Source organism: Quercus lobata, chromosome 10 (genome assembly GCF_001633185.2).
Source record: "Quercus lobata isolate SW786 chromosome 10, ValleyOak3.0 Primary Assembly, whole genome shotgun sequence".
Taxonomy (NCBI): domain Eukaryota; kingdom Viridiplantae; phylum Streptophyta; class Magnoliopsida; order Fagales; family Fagaceae; genus Quercus; species Quercus lobata.
In genome coordinates, this window is record NC_044913.1 from 64866884 (window position 1) to 64888769 (window position 21886).

General features: G+C 33.4%; 1 protein-coding gene across 1 annotated transcript; it reads right to left on the minus strand.

Moving 5' to 3' along the window:
- Positions 1-2777: 2777 nt before the first annotated feature.
- LOC115964203 (putative disease resistance protein RGA3) lies at positions 2778-21561 on the minus strand. Its single transcript, XM_031083562.1, has 14 exons — positions 21519-21561; positions 14863-15152; positions 11301-14758; positions 10493-10548; positions 9973-10119; positions 8778-9056; positions 7739-8126; positions 7265-7355; positions 5874-5938; positions 5489-5777; positions 5173-5380; positions 4193-4328; positions 3761-3993; positions 2778-3617 (listed from the first exon to the last, which is right to left on the minus strand). Exons 2-3 carry the CDS (start codon positions 15139-15141, stop codon positions 11696-11698), a joined length of 3342 nt encoding a protein of 1113 aa, XP_030939422.1. The 5' UTR covers positions 15142-15152; positions 21519-21561; the 3' UTR covers positions 2778-3617; positions 3761-3993; positions 4193-4328; positions 5173-5380; positions 5489-5777; positions 5874-5938; positions 7265-7355; positions 7739-8126; positions 8778-9056; positions 9973-10119; positions 10493-10548; positions 11301-11695.
- Between the last annotated feature and the right edge of the window lie 325 nt (positions 21562-21886).

Genomic DNA, 21886 nt, shown 5'->3' on the forward strand with positions numbered 1-21886 from the left:
CTAGAGTGCTTCATTTCTTTTCAAACATATTTGCTTTTCTTTTGCTTAATCTTTATATGCAGAAATATTGATGCAATTGTGGGTCGCAGTCCTGTGTATGAGAGGGATGAGGCCATGGTGTATTAAATTTACGTGATAGGCCAAGAGCCTTATATCTTGGCTAACACCTCCGTTTCTAACAAATACGTCTAAGTTTCAAATCCCCCCATTCTCAACTATCGAATTATCACGTATATATATATTGTAAGTGAACTTCTTTGAGTGATTGAGTATTCTTCAACCATCAATTTTCGTGTTATTGATCATCCAGTACCTTTACTACTTGTTACCCCATTGTTATTAGAGCAAACAGATGGTTGAAGAAAGGCCTATAATTCTTAGTTTGAGAGTGTCATGTTGGGAGTGTTTTGGTGCTAGTAGTCAAAGTGGCTTGGCAAACTTGTTCATACTTGTTTTAGAAAAGTAGTATTCTTTATTCGGGCTATTTGTTCAACTACCCATCATTTTTCTCTCCTTCCCCTCCCAACCAAACACCCTTCTCACCCATTTTCTTTGCTATTTTCCACTCGTCTTATATCATTCTCTGTTTGTTTGGTTCGAGGGAGTAGAAAAATATAGAGATTGAAAACTCTTTTGCTTGGTTGAGTAGAAAAGTGAGAGGAAAGAAAATGTAGTTTATTTAATTTACTTTTATGCCCCTAGTACATGAAAAATAATTTTTTTAATTACTACAAAATAACACAATTAATAAAACATCTAGCCAAAAAAATAGCTAATAATAAAAAAAATGTTGAGTTTCATATAAAAAAAAAAAAAGAAAAGAAAGAAAAAGAGCCAACCAATGTGTGACTATACTTAGAAAAAGGAGAAGAAGAAGGAGAAAGAGGCAGAATTAGTGGTAAAATTTCCAAAAAAGAAGAAGCAATATTAATACCTAAAAGGGAGGGTAGATGGGTAATTCACATCAAACCCACTCTCTCCCCACTTTTCTCTCCAGTTTTTTTATTTTTTATTTTTTTTATTTATTTTTTTATAATTAGGGAGAAAACTTTTTCCTTTTAAATGGTGGGCCGCAGGAGAATGCTCCACCCCCATTTTCTCCCCTCCCTAACCAAACTCTCTCCTTTCCCATTTTCTCTAAAACTCCTCCACCCATATTTCTCCCCCCAACCTAACACCCTCCTCTCCCCTTTTTTCTCCCCCTCTATAATTTCACCCATAATCAAACTGACCCTTAGTGTGCTTAACAATAAATTGGAGATAAAAGTTGTTTACCATGATCTCGCCAAAGTAGGAGTTTAATGCACTTGGTAAGATTTTTTTTTTCCCCAAAATAATCTCTTTTACACAATTTAAATTGTTTGAAAAATGAAGGAAATGTGTAGTGGATCTTACAACAATATAGCATAAAGGTAAAGAATCTTCCCACCCTCTCTGCCCAAAAAACAAAAAAATAAAAAGAAAGGAAAGAAGGCATGTAATCATGAAATATGTGTTTATACATCTGTCATCCCTTGAACCTGGATTATGGTAGGAAATAAAAATAACTAATATGTGTTTATACATTTGTATTCATGAAATATGTGTTTGTATATCAATTGTTTTGTTTTTTTTTTTTTTTTTTTTTTTTTTTTCACATTAGGGTAAAAACAAATGTGTTGTATCAAATTTGATGGTATGACACAAAATAACTTATATTTATTTTAGTTCATTCATTCTCATATTATCTTATTCTTAGATATTTTATTTAAAATTCAACAAATACCAAAGACAGTTTCATTCATATTCTAATGCTACAATCATGAGTACTATTCAAAAGAAAAATCAGTTTTTAACATTTCACTACATGAATGAAATTCAATACTTTTTTGAGAAACCATAACCAGGTGAGCATGTTTAGCTAGAAAATTAAAAATAATAATAAAAAAAAGATTAAAAAAAAAGGACATAGGAAAAAGTAATAAATAAAATTAAATAAAGATGACATAAGCAACAAATATGCTGAAGGCAACCTGTATCAAATTTGATGGTATGACACAAAATAACTAATATTTATTTTAGTTCATTCATTCTCATATTATCTTATTCTTAGATATTTTATTTAAAATTCAACAAATGCCAAAGGCAGCTTCATTCATATTCTAATGATACAATCATAAGTACTATTCAAAAGAGAAATCAGTTTTTAACATTTCACTACATGAATGAAATTCAATACTTTTTTGAGAAACCAGAACCAGGTGAGCATGTTTAGCCAGAAAATTAAAAATAATAATAATTAAAGATAAAAACAAAAGGACATAGGAAAAAGGAATAAATAAAATTAAATAAAGATGACATAAGCAACAAATATGCTGAAGGCAAACATAGCCAATTCTACATAATCATTTCATCATGAAATGAATGGTACCCAGTAAGATTGGTTTGAGATCCAAATAATTCATTGCAGGTCTAGTGCTAGGCCCAGCTATTGTTAGGGTTTGATCACTTGCCTTGCCTCATAAACCTGTTTACATAATACAACCATCATCATCTTACCACTCTTAGGCCATTACCCGAGTTACAAGCTAAACCAACTAAGATTGGCTATAATGAGATTGATAACAGTAACACTTAAAAAAATAACAAATCCACAATGGCAGTTAATTGACTTAGTATTTTAGTACTATCAATGCATTAAATCAAGTCTTTGACCTATATTATAAAGGGAGATATTCACATTCGATGCATCAGTTTGGACTTTTTTCAACTTATAGGCTGCAAAAGCAGACAAGAAATATCCATGAGATATGAATTATAATACCAAAAAGAGAAATTACACCATAGCACACGGAATCCATAACATGGTCAGGGCCTTGTTCAGATAACTAAATATCGATATAAATTTGACCCATGGTTGCCATAGACTGTACAAAGGAACTTCAATAGAATAATTAGTATCAGATCATGCATGTCAGATGGTGATGGTTTTTAGTATCGATACATGAAGTCAAACACTAATTGAAGCTCATTAACACGTCTCCATATACATTTAGGATCAAAATTGACACAAATTTTTTTTTATGAGCATTGGCTGAGATCTGAGTGTGTGATGGTGAGTCTTTAGCTGAATGCACATGGGTGGAAATTGGCATGGGCGATCTTGTATTTCTAATTGAACCCATAGCTGTGTATTTGGACAATTCCTCATGTTGGAGCAAAGTCGCAGCGTCTCTCATACCACATCCATATCACCAGGAGTTCTCTTTGGATTCATAGCCTTGGATATCACTGGAGAAAGCACATCTTGCCTGGGCTCAAGCTTATGCATTAGATACTCCTTCACTGAAACAACCTTACCCATATTTGCTCACCCTTATTATCTTGCTTTCCTCTTTCAGTAGCAACAGAGACAAAATAGGTTTGTGGAAAGCACTCTGAATTTCTGATATCGCAGCAAAAGCTGATGCCAAATTTTCAGTTAATGTCCTTTTAAGATTTGTAGGCATCTATTTTTCTTTTTAATAGTAAGATTGACAGTGCTTTCCAAACATGCTTCCCAAAATTCTTATGCATTGCTCTTGGATTATGTCTAGTGGTTTCCTTGTACCCCTCAGGAGCCAGCTTTGATTCAGATGCTGAAAATCAAATGATAAGGGGCATTAAGAATTAGGAACCATGTTGGAGTGTTTCCATTTTACCTCACAAAAGCAGTAAATGAATAAAGAAAGACAAAGGGGAACAAATGTGTTGAGCAAAATAAGGGTGTAAAAAATATAACCTGGGGCTCCAAAGAATTCAGCATCTTCTTCATCTTCATCATCATCAAACCTAACAACCCAAGAAGGTGTGGTGCTAAAATCCTGATTATGTTTCTTCAAGCTGAGAGCATGTCAAATTCTTGGCCTTCTTCAATTTGGTGGGAACTGATTTCTTGTAATGATAAACTTGTTCCTTCTGGGTCAAGATCCTCTGCAAATGTAGGAGATGAGGAGGTAGGCAACCACTTTGAACCTTATAAAAGGTGTGTTCAAGTCATGGAATTTTCATTCAAGATTAAATGAAGACTATAACAAATATACCAAGCTGAAAATGCTATATATGGTTTAAAAGTAATGGTCTGAGTATGTACCAGAAACCTCTCTACCACCAGGACCAAGACACAACTTTATGTAGGATGCTTACACGGCCCTGATGGCATGGGTGGAATTACCTTGGAGAAGCTTCAAAGAGGGGCTGGTAGGACTTTTAGTGTTGTCACCACTTCTTTGAATGCAGTCAAGTAGAGCCATTTTCATAGTGTATTTATGCCTTCAAATATATGTTGGTTTTGTTGCTCCTTTTATCTCCTATAACAGAGAGACATGTAAGAGAGATGAATGATGCTCAAGAATTGGCTTATGGGATTCTTGCATGGTTCTGGAATACATGCATTTGTGCACATGAGCATATATATGAACTTTATAGCTGTTTCCTGGCTGCAATTAGCAAGCATATTGAGTCCTCAGATAAACATATGCAACAGATGTGATAGCTAGATGGTGGATTTATAGAGAGACTGAGAAAGCATATGGTTCTAGCTTTTCATTTTTAAAATGAAATCAGACTATGACCAAAGCATATACAAAATGCTATTTCTTAATATTCAATAAGAGCCATTATTATTTCAAAACTGACAAGTCAAAACATTATAGTGAAGACAATGCAATAGTAACAAGTAGACCAGAATTCCTAGGTAAAATAAATCCAAAAAATTTGAGGGAACTATTTGAAACCAAAATTTGAAGGTTTACATATGCTATGCAATAGAATATGTTGCAGTACATAGAGATACAAGTTTGACACAAAAAATTGACAGGAAATCACTTTAATAACCATTATGACACAAACTACAAAATGTTTTATCTAGTAACATAGCCAACAATTGAGAAGGATTTTAGATGAGATATTGTTTATACATTAAGGGCCCACTCGGAACCGTTTAGCTCATAAACATCTTTCTCATAGGATATTGTACATTTCTATGAAATCTTTAAACAAGGGAACTGCGGATATGGAGCATAGCCTTAAGAGTGCAACATGAAAGTTATCAATATTGATGACCTAAGCAATTTCCCATAAGCAACCTACTTACATAATTTAAGGTCATGTCAGTCAAGGAAATAATAATAATAAAAGGATTGGAAATACCACCTCTATCATATTCTTGTGACTTGTCCACAGTTAGCTTGTAACAGAAAGAATTGTTGGCATAGAAATGGGGATGCCACCGATGAGTAAAACAAGAAGCTTATCTATCCCAACATGATTACCCATGATGAATCCCATATATGACAATGATTTCTATTACCAGCCCATTGGCAATCGAGCAAATACAGAAGTTTCCTATTCTAGTTACGACCTGAATGATCAAGGCAAATGGTAACTCATTAAATACCCAAACATTGACAGATTCTCACAAAACAAGTGCAAAACTCTTTCACATTGTTACCTATCATTGCCCCATTACCTCCAAGTAGAAAAGATGAAACTGTTTAGAAATATTACAGCTCTAAACATTTTTCCAGCCTTTGAGATTCTAAGTGAAGATTTCATCCAAAATAATATACTGAAATTATCTGCTGAAAATGTCCAATGATTGTAGTAGTTTCCACAAGATGAACTGCCTTTCCAAATAAGGTATGTACTCTAGTTGCAATAACAACTCCTTCAATTGCACCTTGTTTACATGTTGAAACAGAGTATACTCCATCACCAAGATTTTTGGTTACTGGGAGTGACTCTCCTGTAAGGGCAGACTGGAAAAGGAAAACAATAAAAAAAAAATCCCACAGGAGAATCTCAGGAAAGTTAAGACCTTTTTAAAAAATAAAAAATTGCAAAAATGCCAGGACCTCTGAAGGATCGTCTCTCTTCTTTTTCAATCTTGATTTCCAATCATTTGCAAACTTCATGGCTTCTACAAAATTTTAATGAATTGAGTTTAAACTAAGTATACAAAATAAGTGAGAAAGCATGACCATGTGATTGGGAATCTCTAAATTGCTGAGAGTAAGACCGAGTTAATAAAATCCCTCCACTGGCTCTGGCCCATAACCAAATTTGGCATTATTTAAGTTAGTAAATCTCAATTTTACTAGAATCCACTTCTAAATTATGAGACATTTTTTTTTTTAGAGAACAACCATGGTTTTATATCAACATTACAGAGGCATTGATTAGCCAAATGAACAATTCCAACACTAAGGCCTTGACCCATCCATGTAATGGTGATCAAGCTAAAATTAAAACCAAAATATTTTCTTTCTTCGCTAATCCAAAAAAAAAAAAAAAAAACCTTTCTTTTCTGATATGACTATAATGTTACCATGCAACAATTAGAGCCTTCACTACTAAATAAGCAAATTGCAGACAGTGATATACAGAAAAAGGGTCTTATAAGAACCTCAATTTACTAAGGATGAACTCAAGCACCCATCATCCTTAAGCTTCAAGATCAACTTCTAAAGCCTTCAACTTGAATTTTGTACATTCACCAAAGTTCCAGATCTACATACCAGCAATTTTATACTCATTCAAGCCATTTCATATTTATACTTATTCAAGCATTTGAATTTTGACAGATATATACAACTAGTAGTTTCTAAGGATGACATACTGGACAAATTGCACCTCATCTTTTTTATTTTTATACAGTTCAAATTGCACCTCTTCTTAAATATTGGATTTAAAGAAACTTCTTGTCTTTTTTCTTGGACATGATGCCAATATCTTAAATCTTATATTATGTGACCAATGAGAAATCCAACAACAAAGATTTGAAACTTAAAGAACAAGTTGATTTGTAACAAAGTACATTTCCAAAAATCATTAGAATGAGTTGTGTAAGAGCATCATGATAGGCTAAAATTAAAACAATCATTCAAAATAAATAAATAAAAATTGTTAAATTCAGAATCATGCACCTCAATCTCAGTATTAAAAATAAATAAAGAGAAACTATTAAAATGGTGATTTTACCAAGTTTGATCTTAGTTTCAACAAGTTTGATTACCTCATCACCATAACATCCAACTTAAGTCCTAATTTTCACCAATCTATTCTTCTCACAATCAAGTTTGGCATAGCATTTCGAATTCAATGCTCTATTCAAGAAAAAATTCAAACAAAAATCCAAAAATTCAAAATTCTCCAAGTGCTTTAGGTTCTCAATCAAATACGAAGATTCTCAGACATTGAAAAAAAGAAATAGAACTACAAAACACAAATAGATATAATCACTTACTGAAGCCTCAAAATTCGAGAAATTTTCCATCCGAACAGCCGTAATCAAAGGAAATCGATCTACCAAACGGGAAAAATGGAATTAGGTTTTTCTGACAGAAAGAGAGAGAGGAATGCGTTAGAGAGAGAGAGAGAGAGAGAGAGAGAGAGAGAGAGAAACAAATGCCACTGTGAAAAAAGAAAAAAAGAAAAACCTTTGCATTTGTATGTGTGTGAGTGAGAATTAGAGAAAGAATTTTAGAGAGAGAGATAGAAAGTGAGAAACCTTTGGCTTGTAGCTTCCTGGTGTTACTGATTTTCTACGTTTACAAAACTGTTGATAAAATATTTAATTATTTTTTCTACATTCATCAACCCGTTGATAAAATTTTTCCCAATTTAAGTATTTTTTAGACTCTTTTTGCAGTGATGAAAGTGAAATTTTAGAGGGAAAGAAAACACTAGGAAAGGGAGCCCCTTTATTTTTAACACTTACCTCAAACAGTTGTGCATAACTGTTGGAATATGTATGCTAATTTCTTCAAATTTACTCCACGCCTCCACGGTTGTGCATAACTGTAGAAAATTAAAGCTTCTATCAACAATTTTTAGTAACTGTGGATAAAAATATGTTGAAAAAAATCAAGCTGTTTGTAGTGAGAGAATGTGCCAACTCATAAATTTCAATGAAACAATTAGATCGGAAATTTGGAACCAATTCAAGCTTCAGTTCTTCATTTAGCTTTCCATGGAAAGTTAGTGTGCCACCTGCTTTACTGGTAAGTAGTAGCACTCCTGCTCCTGAACTTCTGTTCTTGAAGAGATAAAAAGTTACCCCAGCCCCAAATAATCATAAAGCATCCTTGACATTGGAAAAGTATTCGCTGATAAAAAAGAAATGACTAATGGCAATTACATCAAAAGAATTGTCAAGTGCTGCTAACTATGGCTTATAGAAATCATAGTCATAAATTCAACATTTTTTCTCTTAAGATTCAGATACACCTAACCGTGAAGGCGATCTTATCTTTTTAAACATTGTACAAATAACAAGCCCTAATTATTAGAAAATTGACAAGTCAAAAATTTGAAAGTCAACATATGCTATGCAGTAAAACATGTTGCTCTAAATGGCAATACAAATTTGAAACTAAAATTGAAGGGTTCTCGCTATAAAATAAGTGAATAAGAAATATGGTAAGTGGGAAAAAAAAAAAAAAAACTACTTTATTCCAAATTGAAATGTTGGAGAAAAGGACATTTGAGAAAAATACCAATTTTAGATTATTTTTAGCATAGAATAGGAATCAAAAGTTAATCTGGATATTTGGAACAGGGAAAATTTTGGACCATTCTGTGTTGAAGTACATGACTGCTAACTGAAGAATAACCAAAATATGTAAATAGTATAAGAACAACAAATTTAGTAAAGAGTATGTGAACTTAAATGTTAGAACCAAAAGAAAAGGATTCATAATAGGTTTTCTTGGAAGAGAGAAATTAAAAGAAATAAAGACGAGAATAAGAGAACTCACAAATTTCTATGAAACAATTTCATTGGAATCAATTTTAAATTCCCTCCATTGTGATTCTTGGACTATGCACAATCTTCTACCAATGACCACTCTTGTTGATTCCATATCCCTTGCAAAGCGACAAGTAAGAAACAAAACATCCAGCTTCAACAACGATTCTAGGATACTTCCATCTAGCTTTCCACAGAAGGGGAGCTCCTCCATCATTGCAGATAAGTAGTAGCAGTTCTTGTTCTAGAATTTCAGTTCTTGAGACGATGAGAAGTTACCACAGCTCCTCTGGAAATGCCAACATCATCAAAATTTAATGCCTCCAACTAAGGAGAAATAGGTGTCAGACTGGCCGAACAGCTCAGGTTACAAAAAGAATATTAGGCTCCAACATCATCAAATTTAATGTCTCCAACTAAGGACATATACGTGTCAAAGCTGGCGGAACAGCTTAGGTAACAAAAGGAAAATTAGGCTCCGAAATGGGTGCTATGTGAAGTATCCTTGACATTGGGAAAAATATCCTCTGATAAATGAGAAATTTTTTGGTGGCTTTTACATTGGAAGAATTGTTAAGTGCTACATGTGGCTTACAACACTGATACAATGACATCAACACGTGAAAACTACATATATATCAAAATATCAAGATGAATAGATGCTAAGTAACAAGTTATAAAATGTTGTAGGAAAAGTGAGAGTGAAGAGGGGGTAATTGGCATGAATGATATACTTATCAGATTTAATTAGTACTCTATTTACACAATAGATATGCTGTCCCTAGTGTCCACATGTTAGTTTTGTTAGTTTTTTAACATCCCATGCTCCTAGCAATTAGTTTAATATATATACATGTCAGCAATTAAAAGAGAGAAAGCAAAGGACATTTGTTCAGGTTAAGCCAGAACAATACCAGACGCACAGAATGACTTTCAAGTCAAAGAGTGTCAAACCATAACTCAGTGATCTGACTACTCAATCTAACTCTATATATTGATTTGGTGACATATGAACACTTGGAGTTGACCTACACACCTTTACATAGACAAACAATTTTGTTTACGTAGATATGCACAATGGGTGGAATTCTTACAATAGATAACCTTGTTAAGAAGAACTTGCCTAAAGTTAATTGGTGTTGCCTATGTCAGTGTGATGAGGAAACCGTGGATCATTTATTGCTCCATTGCAAGTTTGTCCATACCTTGTCAAGTGAAGTCTTCTCCTTGTTTAGGATTCAGTGGGTGATGCCGAAGACAGTAGTCTCTCTCCTTTCTGCATGGTGGAATTGGTTGGGGATTCAATCTTCAAATGTTTGAAATATGGTTCCAGCGTGTCTTATGTGGTTAACCTGAAAGGAACACAATGCTCGAACATTTGAGGACATTGAAAGAACTGTGGACCTGTTGAAGTCTTTGCTAACTAAGACTTTGTTTGAGTGGTCTTGTATTTGGAGTTTTACGCATTGTACTGCTTTGTCTAATTTTCTTAATTCTGTTAGCTTTTCCCATTGATTTGTTTGTATCTGGTTTTTTGCAGTGAGTTCACTATTGTAAACTCATTGTACTTTATATATATATATATATATATATATGCACAATGGGTATAGAACCCAGTCACTGTACAAATATATATAAACTGAATTGGATCTCGCAAAGCACCAATTAAGAAGTCAGTTATATACATGCATTTGAAATGGTAAAGAGAAAGCAGACCTCAAGTACCTCAGCATCAGTTATCATCAACTTGATCATTTCCCCAGATGGAATCTTCTTGCAAGCTTCATGAGTTAGCCAAAAAAATTTAAATGTGTTAGAAACCTTCAAAAGCTAAAACTGATATATAAATATATTAGAACCATCAACGCCTTCAGTGCTGTCTAAAACTTTATAAGAAATTTAAGCTTTGCTTCCACTACTAGAACTGGGGACCACATAACTTCATGGACCAGTAAAACTGAGCTTCCAACCCAAACATGAAAACTTAAATCTGCAAGACCTTCTCCCACCCAATGTCTAATCTCATTCTTAGGCAACCCAACTCCACTTTCCCACAATAAATTCACTCAAATAAACATAGGAATTATGACCAAGCCCAAATTAACAAAATCTATTTTCCATCTTTTACAAAGCCCTAGAAACAAGAACTGGTCCATGTATTATATTAGAATTCCAGCTCATGAAATTGAAAAGAATGAGTATGTTTTCATCAATGGACATAATCAATTTAACACCAAGAAGTGAAGGTTACAAGAAATGCTGAGAAAAAGTACGAGTATGTATGTTCTCTTAAATGGACAAAAAGCAGGCTCTGATAATTGCCAGGACGACATGCATTTTTGAAGTGCAAAGTTGAAGATTTTTTGCAACATTCCAGTAATCAGAGTGGTTGGTGAGAAAAATTTCCATTAATTAATTCAAGAAACATTAATCTAAAATATTTATTTTTTTATAATTAACCTAAAATATTAAGATGTGACATTTAAGAGTAGGAAATGGAATATACTTGTAGTCCAGGAATAAGTACACTTACTAATCGTCTCTATCATCTTCAGAGTCATCAGATTCTTCATACTCAGAGTCGTCATATTCAACTTCTTCATACTCACAGTCGCCATAGTCGTCAAAGTCTTCAGAGTCCTCAGAATACTTCCCTTTGATGTATTTTTCATTGATTTTGATGTTTCGAATATGGGGCATCTGTAGCCACTCTGCGCTGCTCTCTTCTACACATCTTTTCTCTAAATTGGGGCATCGAGCAATGTGCAGATGTTTTAAATCGGTGAGGTGTAGAATGGGAAGATACATCAGCTTTTTGCAGTAGTAAAGAGACAGCTTTTGAAGACAAGAAAGATTGCCCAACCAATTAGGCAAAGCTTCCATTCCGTTAAAGTTCTGTATATTCAGCTCTTCAAGGGCAGAGAAGGGTTAAATTTCATTCGGGAGAGATTTGAGTGCAGGACTCCCATGCAATAATAGCTTTTTGAGGGACGCGTACGAGTATTGAAAGGAAGGATAACGCAGAATCGAGAAAGCATTCAAGTCTTCAATAAACTCACCGATTACCAATGTCTTTAAGCGGTCCTCTCGCCGCGAAAGGATCAGTCTTGGATAAGGAGAGTTGTTGCTAAGTTTTAAATTAATAAGAGAATGAAATACTTTTTCTAAATCTGGAATTGATTTCAGATTCGGACATCTCGAAATCTCCAAATATTGAAGAGATGCACAGAATTGTAGCCCACTGGGTAGTTCATCAATTCCACACTCTATTATCTCCAAGGGTCGAATAACTGAAGGGACACCTGGCAATGACCTCAGCCTAGGACAATACAATACTACCAACTTCTGAAGGGAAACGCAGGTGTGCAGTGAGTCTGGCAAATCTCTCAGTTTCCTACATTCAATTAAGGTCAACTCCTGAAGGCAAGGAAACACAAACAACACCTCATCTGCGGTTGTCAACTCCTTTGCATCCTTCCACTCTTCTAGGAAATCCATCTTCTCCAATTTGAGTATTCTCAATGCCGGAAATAATGTAGTAGTATTTCTGTAACTCCCATCACTGTGAAAGTAAAACTCACTTCCTATACATCTTACCTTCCCCATTCCTTCCATTTCAAGAACCCTAAGACAGGGTAATTGCCCCAGAGTGGGAACTTCTTCACATTCCCTACAATATCTCAAATTGATCTCAATCAAATTGTGATATAGCGAAGACAAACCAACAACCCATGATGGGAATTTCTTTCCAAGATACCATTCGATTTTTAAGCTTTTCAAATTTGGGTGAGGCTGGAGGCCTTCCAACACCTTTTCATCTTCATTATACATGTCGTCCTCTCCTCTGTCAAGACTCCAGTGTAATCCCAACTTGAATATTTCCTTTTCTTTTAATTTTGCACTTTTGGCTTCTTCCTCATCTTTCACCCTCTCTAGATTCTTTATTACTATTTCTCCTTTGAGATTCTTTAAAGCTCCCAATTCTGTAATCCGATAACCATCCTCTGAACCCACAGCAAAAAATGGCAATGTTTGAAGGCAAGTCAACATACTCATATTTTTAGGTGTTTTTATAAAACAACCCCAATTAATATGAATATGTCTTAAGTTAATCAAATTGCTTAGGTGTTCCGGAAGCACTCTTACATGGCTGCCTTTAATTCTTAAAGTTTGCAAATTGTACAGTTTGGTGATGGATTTTGGTAGTTCCCTAGTTTGGTAGATGTCAAGAAGCCTCAAATGTATTAATTGCTCAATTGAATCCGGTAACCCATGGCTTGATAATTTTAAAACACGTAAGCATCTAAAATTTGATAACATAATGTCAAAGTTGACATTTTCTGAAGTTAACGTTCGCACTTTTATGAAACCGTCTCCACTAAATGAAGTTCCTGGTGCTGTTTTGCTATCAAATCGGACAAATAAAGGTTGTATGCTACTAACATTATCCACGGGATCTCCCTCCAAGATTAGAGATTCAGATTTTGATATTGAGAGTGCAAAATCATGCACCAAATCATGCATTTTGCAACTAATAACATTACCATAGTCATCCATTCTAGCATTTTGGAAAAAGGAAGTAGCCAACAAAATATTGAAATACATGTTACCAATATCTTCCATCATCACATTAACTTCTTTAGCTAGTTCAAGGAACCCTTCAGCCATCCAATACTGAATTACCTCATCCTTTTTCATGTCATAATATTTAGGGAATATTGCACAATATGCAAAACATCGTTTTAAAGATGGTGTTGGAAGATGATCAAAGCATAACTTAAGCACAGGAAAGATGTCACTATTATCTTCATCCAACAAATCCCAAATTTTATTATTTTGAATCTCTAGCCATTTGTCTTTATCACATTTAAAGCTTATTGTTCCCCCTAAAACTCTTGCAGCCCATGGAACCCCTCCACATCTTTTAGCAATTTCCCTGCCAATAACCTCCAAATCTAAAGTTAATGGAATTCTTCCATTTGTGAATGTTCTTTTCTTGAATATGGACCAACAATCATCTTTTGATAATTTTTCCAATTGATGTTTGGGATGTGTCTCCATAATTTTAGCCACATTGTCACTACGGGTTGTAACAACAATATTATTTCCAGTACTTGAATTAAATTTTGACAAGTAACCCTTTAAAGTATCCCATTTCTCAAGATCTTCATCCTGCACATCATCAAGTATAAGAAGATATTTTATTGCCCTCAACTTTTCTGCACATATTTGAAGTATTTTATCATAATTTAAATCACTCAAGTCTTCTTCAAGAGATATAAGAATCTCTCTTAAAATCCCCTCAACATCAAAATGTATACCAACATTTACCCATGCTAGTACATCAAAATGTTTCTTTATTAGTTCATTGTTATACACAAGTTTTGCTAAAGTTGTCTTTCCAAGACCTGCCATACCCACTATAGGGAGAACAGAGATAACTTGTTGATTGCTTGAACTAATAACTACGTTTACCATTTTCGTGACATCGTATTCTCTTCCTACAACTTCTGAATCATCGAGGAGGAGGTCTATATTCATGTCCAAGCTAATATTGGAGATTGAATTCAACAATTCCATTCTAAGACCAAAGCCAGCTACATCATGCACAATTTTATCCAATAATTGTTTGATGGTCTTAACTTTATCAGGATTGCAAAATGAAAAGCTACGCACCTGATCCACCATTAGATTTTGAGTCTGTACCTCTTGCCAAAAATAGCTAAACTCGTCTAGCACATTATCAGCATCATAAGCTACATCTCTAAGCTCCATTAGCCAGATCCTCACAGATTCTTCACTTGATTGCCTCTTTTGAGCATCATCTAACAAGAATTTAATCTTTAATAATGTTTCAAGAAGATTTTTCAACTCTACCTTGAAACTCGACTCAAAACCGATATAATCACTGGCATGTAGTGAAAACGCATTGGCTATTAGTCTGTCCACAACATCATTGAGGACAACTTCAGCCATATATTCTTCCTTACCCTGGAAAGAGAAAATAATATGAAAAGGATTGCAAAGGTTAATTAAAAAGCATTGGTTTTATTAGAAATAAATAACTATGCATAGAGTTGGGACTAGATAATCACCTTATTTTTTAATTTTGAAGCTGAGGTTGATGCACTTTTGAGCTTTTTGTTGGTCTCTTGAGTTGCTTGAGCTTCTCTTTTTTTTTGAGTTGCTTTAGCTTTGTTTTGAACATCCAGAGGCACAGCATTACATGCCTTAATGTCATTACCTGGAACTCCGGCCAAGTGTGCTTTAATCCTTGATGCACCTCCAGGAAAATCTTGTTCACAAAAATTACATTTGAAACGACCATTTACTTTCACAGCATATGCCCAAAATTGGTCTCTCTCTCTACCCATATTTCTTTTTCCTTGCAATAAATAAATAAATAAATAATACACTATCAAAATCAGATATAATTTAGTTCAGATAAAATTAATAATAAAATATAATAATCATATTTGCAAACTGTCTGTATCAGTATCAGTTCTCAACAATTGTTATTATCTATCCCTTCATGTTGTAACGACTACTGAGCATGTATAATAGATAAACGAAGGTGGCTCTTTCGGTTGTATCACAGGCTACGGAATTGGACCTAATATATTAATCCTAGAAGAGCAAATCAGGGACGGACCCAGGTTTGAACTTAAGGGGGCCCTAAGTAAAAGGGTCAATTTCATACTAGGGTCATTTAAGTTTAGTTAAGAAGAAAAAAAAATGATATATTTAGATACCAATCAATCCTAATGTACCTTTTAGAGTTATCACTTTATATATATTACTAGTATGGGTTGCACGTGCAAGGCACGTGCTGGCCCTTTAGTGAGAAAATTAATATAAATTTTTTTTTTTGAAGAAGTATGAAGTCATGTACTTAAATTTAAAATAGCTATTTGAATATCTATGTACTATGACAATTTCTTAGAACTTATTTACTAAATGTAATATCTACTCACCAAAAAATGCTACAAAGAATGATAACGAATGTCATCATCTTTCTACAATATTAAATTTTCACAGTGAATGATAATATATGCTACAATTTTTTTTGAAGATCTTCATTAAATTAAATACTTGCAATTATTTACAATGAAGATTTTGTTATTCATATTTCATTCTTTATTATCTTATTTTATGAATTTAACTACGATGTTTAGCTTACTTATTCTTAATGAATACCCTTTTAAGCAGGAAAATAAATTAAAAAAAGAACAAAATAACAAAAGTCATATGTCATCAAAGTTTCTATTAGATAAAATTATAAGTCTAGAAGATTCAAACTTAATAAATTAGCGTTCTCTAGGTAACAAATAGAACATCATATATCATCATTTTAACTTTCCAAGCATGACTACCAGTTTACCACATAAAATTCAAAATATACAAAGAAATTTTTGGGACATTAAAATTTTGTAGGAGTATATTAGACATTGCACAATGGAATATTTTAGGAATTATAAGATTTTGTTAGGGTTTAACTAAGAGAGAAACAATAGGGGTATATGCTCATTTACAAAATATAAATGATGAAATTATTCAACTTTAGTTTAGGGGGGAATGCAACTACCCTAAACATAAAGGAGGAAAGTGTTACTTCATCAATTTGTGTGTGTGTGATGTGAGTGTAAAACAATATGTGTGTGTGTGTTTTTATCTTTTATTTAAAAAAAAAAAAAAAAAAAAAAAAAACCTTGAAATAATGTGTTAAAAAAAAAATCAACCTAAAAAAATTATGCATTAAACAATGAATTTTAGTTCAACAAATTGAATAAACCAAAAAAGAAGTCTAGAAACACAACAAAAAGTCGCGATATTTTTACAATACCTTTATTTCTAGCTATGGTGGGTCCTAGTTTGATATTTTATTATTTTATTTTAGAGTAATATTACGTTCACAATATTTTTATAATAAATCTTAGGTGATAAATTGCTACTGGTTTTAATTGGGCTGAACACTTTTAACCTTGCATTTAAAAATAAAATAAAAAGCCAACTGAAGAAAATTGTGCCTAAAACAATGAATTTTGGCTTACTAAATTTGACTTAAAAAAAAAAACAAAAAAAAAAACCTAGGAACACAACAAAATGTCACACAAAAAAGAAGTATAGGAATATAACAAAACGTCACAACATTTTCGTAATATTTTTTATTTCTAGCTATGGTAGGTCCTAGTTTGATATTTTATTATTTAATTTTTACGTCCACAGTATTTTCACAACAAATCTTAGGTAAAAATTATTACTGGTTTTAAAATTATGCATTAAAAAAAAAAAAAAAAAGCAAACAAAAAGACAATACAAGAAAATTGTATGTGAAATGTACAATGAATTTTGGCTCACCCAATTTGACTATATATACTAAAAAAGAAGTCTAAGAATACAACAAAATATTAAAACATTTTCACAATACTTTTATTTTTAGGATTCGAATAGATATATTTTTGTTTTATTTGAAAGAAATGCTACATCCATAATATTTTTAGAACAAATTTTAAATGTCAAATTGTTATCGGTTTTAAATTGAACCCACTATTGATATTACTTTTTTTATCCTTCAAAAATACCTTGCCACATAAAATTTGTTACAAAATTATTGTGAAATTGTTATAGACATAACATTTCTTTTTATTTTATTTTATTTTGATTTATAAGAAACTGAGATCTCGCGATTGTGAAAATATTGTGACAACAAGAAGATGTTATAACATTTTTATAATACATTTATTTTTAGTTGTGATTGGTCTCACTCTCTTATTTTATTTTGACCTTTAAAAAATCGACACCTCAATAATTGTAAAAATTTGTTGCGTCAGTGTAATTGTGTATGCACATGTAATATTTAAAAGCACAAGCAAAACTAGCGTATTGTGAAAAAAAAATGGCCAATGAACAGTGCAAATTGTCAATAATTGTGAAAATATTGTAAGAATTTGTTAAGTTAGTGTAACTGTACATACACATATAAATATTTAAAAGAAAAGACAAAAACAAAACAACCAAAACCGGCGTACTGTTATTTGTGGGGAAAAAAAAAAAGCCTAATGAACAATGTTGTAAAAGTGTTGTGAAAAATGTTGTGAATGAAGCACTTTTTTTTTCATAATACCTTTAACTTTAGTTTTAGTTGTGGATGATTCTAGTATGATATTTTATTTTATCCTATAAAGAATTAACATATCAACAATTATAAAAGACAATTTATTGTGGACAGGACGATATCCCCTCCCCCCCCCCTCTCCCCCAAAAAAGCAGAGATTAAAAAAAAGAAAAAGAAAAGAAAGTAGTTAAAAAAAAAAAAAAAAAAAGGAAAAGGAAGCAGCTTCAACAAACCAAATTAGTAACTGTTCAAAACTTGAAAAAAAGAAAAGATAAAAGTGACTCAATAAATCAAAATACCGTTTAAAATACTGTTTATTGAGCCTATTGACTCTTTATATATATATATATATATATATAGATATTTAATTTGTTTATAAATTAGAATCCACTTTTTTTTAATTAAGAGCTTTTAAAAAATGTAAATTCATATAATCTATTTTTAAGCCATAAATTCATATATCTAACTTAATAATATATTGCAGAAGACATTTTGATTTTTATCACAACTCATTAATATGAAAAACAAAATAGATAAAAGGTAGGAAAAAGAAAGATGCGGATAAGTGAATCCCACGTGTAGAGTAGATGGCCTCTTAAACAAAATACAATAGTAAAAACCACATGAGTGTCTGACATTTTTGACCAAAAGCTTAAAAGTAGATATAGGGAAAGTAAAAATCCTCTTGAGAAATCAAAGAGACAGTGGGCTGGTGGAGAAATTGAAGTAGAAGAAAGAAAATAATAGAGGAGGATTTCAACAAAGAAGAAGAAAAAAATAGAGGAGGATTTTTGTTGTTCAAACAGCAGACAACATCAACCATAACAATATGACAGTCCAGGCAAGAAGAACTGAAGAAGCATAAGGATTCAAGTAAAAAACGACGGTTGTTGGAGGAAGAATAAGAGTTGAAAGAGTGAAATTGAGGGAGAGAAATTCAAATGGGTAAAATTGGGAATTTGTGATATCTGTTTTGTTATTTTAGATTTGTAGTATGATTATATTATGTATGTTTTTTTGTTTAGACCGAAATTTTGTTCTATTTGAAGCTTTTTCTTGTTACGGGTTGTTGCCTATTGTGATCTCTTTGGGCTGATTTGATGAAATTTTGATGATGGGGCCTAGATTTTGGAAAAAAGGGGGGAGGGAAGTTGTATGTGAGTATCTAACTTGATGCATATATTCCTACTAAATTTTTTTTTTCTATCTTCCTGTTAATGGAAGATATCAAACTAAATTTATCCCTTTTTTGTTTTTTGAAGTCTGTATCATTTTCGATCATGTTAACAAATAGTACAGCCCTCCCTCACTCTTTGACTCTTTATTAGTTGAGGAGACTAAAGATGGAAGAGCTTACTGTCTTTCGTTGTGTTAATTAAACTATTACTTCAGACAAGAAATAAAAGGAAAAGGAAAGAGCAAAAAAATAATAATAATAATAAGAAAAAGGCATGTTAGAGTGCACTTACTGTAGCAGTAGTAGCCAGCAAATAGGTAGATGCAATCAATAATGGAGGTCAGGAAGAGGAAGAGGAAGAGGGAGGGAGGGAGAGAGAAAGAGAGATAGATAAAGAAGGTAATAATAGACTGTGAAGAGCAAGAGAAGGAAAAAATTGTAATAGCGTGGGAACAATAAAAGGAAGAGACGAGACGATAGAGAAGAGAAGTGGAACCGTCATTACGCGGAAAGAAGATGGGCTGTGACTTTCAAGATGGTGTCCAGCCTTGAACAAGCAGGACCGGCAAGGAAATGTTTGTTCTTCTAGTGATTATCAAAAAAAAAAAAAAAGCTCAAATAACACATGATCCACGACAACACCCCTGCCTGATTTAAATAACACATTGCACACTGAAAACCAAAACTTCAAACGAACCCAGATAACCAAAACTTCAAACGAAAAATTAACGAAAACTTCAAACGAACCAAAACTTAAGCAAAACCAAAACTTCAAACGAACCCAGATAACCAAAAAAAAAAAAAAAAGGGAACAAAAATTTTACCTAAGTGAGAGACAGCAGCCGAGACACTGAGACAGAGAAGCCGAGAGAAGAGAGACACAGAGCAGCTGAGAGAGAGCCTGAGAGAAAGAAAGAAAGAGGGCTGTGCGGCTGGGACTCTAGGGTTAGAATTAGGATTTGCACAATTACCATATTACCCTTGAAAACTTGTCAAAATTACAAAAAATAAAGCTAGATGTGTTTCGGCCCGGTATTTCTTTACCTGTCGAAACAGTCGGATTTCGCTGGTACGGCCGGTACAAAACAGGAGGTGTACCTGTATCGATGCACTGCCCGGTACGGTATGTACCGGGTACCAACCAGTACGGTACAAGATTGGCTTTATTGCTTTTGCGTGGTTTGGGATGTTGAAAATTTGCCTCAAATTTCCTATTGTGACTAAGAAAGCTAATTGAGTTTCCTTGTTGAAGAAGAAATTAATTTAATTAATTATTGTTTTTGTATTCGTGTGTGTGGAAGAAAATTTTATTTTTTGGAGTAAAAGGAAAGTTTATTCTTTATTAAAGAAGTAATGTATTCATTACCCACAAAAGAATAGTAAATTGAGTATTAAAGATGGCGTTGCAAAAAATTTAATGGCTTTGGCCTAAGACTAAGAGTCCTCTATAGAGAGAGGAAAAAATCATAAAAATGAAAATGAGAGAGTAGCCAAGAGTGTATAGCCTAAAGAAAAAGAAAGAGAACTCGCAACAAGTGCAGTGGTGAAGAAATAGAAAATGTGAGCATAGCGAGAAGAAAACTAATATGTATGAGAGCAAAGAAAACAAAAAGATTTTCTTTAGTACAGCCCTCCCTCAGTCTTGGACTCTTTGTTATTTGAGGAGACTAAAAATGGAAGTAGGGATGATAATTTTGCCCCGCCCCGCTCATCCTCGCTTCGCCCTGCGGGGGTTTTCCCCGCCCTGCAAAGGTGGTGGGGCAGGGATGGGGAAAGATTTTAACCCCGCACCACAGGGCGGGGCGGGGATGGATTTAGACTTTTCATCCCCGTCCCGTCCCGCCCCTCCCCATCCCCGCCCCGTCCCATATTGCCAAGGGTTATAACTATAAATTTTTCATACCCTAAAACCCTACTATTTAAACAAACATTTCAATTTTAGCTTATTTTATTCTACCCAATATGATTCTCTACCTTTATTTTATTATGTATTGTACTATGAGATTTTTTTTTTTTTTTTTTTGGGTGTGATTGTCTTGTTAAATCTTAGATATATTATTCAATTTTTTCTAAAAATTGATTTGATTTAATGGGATAAATTTAGTTGTAATTTCAAGTATATTTTTATTAATGAAATAGGTTTCATTAAAAAAATTGTACTAGTTATAGGGAAAATTAACAAAAAGTTACGGGGTGGGGCGAGGTTTCGCGGGAATGGGGTGAGAAAGTTTTCCCCGTCATGCAGAATGGGGCGGGGATGGGGCAAGACAAAATCATGCAGGACGGGGATAAAGACCCCATCTTTCAACCCTGTCCACCCCATTGCCATCCCTAGATGGAAGAGCTTATTGTCTTTCATTGTGTTAATTAAACTATTACTTCAGACAATAAATAAAAGGAAAAGGAAAAGGCAAAAAAAAATTATATAATAAGAAAAAGGCATGTTAGAGTGCACTTACTGTAGCAATAGTAGCCAGCAAATAGGTAGATGCAGTCAATAATGGAGGTTAGGAAGAGGAAAAGGAAGAGGGAGGGAGAGAGGAAGAGGGATGGAGAGAGAAAGAGAGATAGATAAAGAAGGTAATAATAGACTGTGAAGAGCAAGAGAGAGAAAAAAAATGTAATAGCATGTGAACAATAAGAGGAAAAGGCGAGACGCTTGAGAAGAGGAGTGGAACCATCATTACGCAGAAAGAAGATGGGCTGTGACTTTCAAGATGGGGTCCAGCCTCCAGCTTTGAACAAGCAGGACCGGCACTCATAGAAATAAGGAAGTATTTGGTACATGCACTTAAAAACTGAAAACATGTGTAGAAATATATATAGG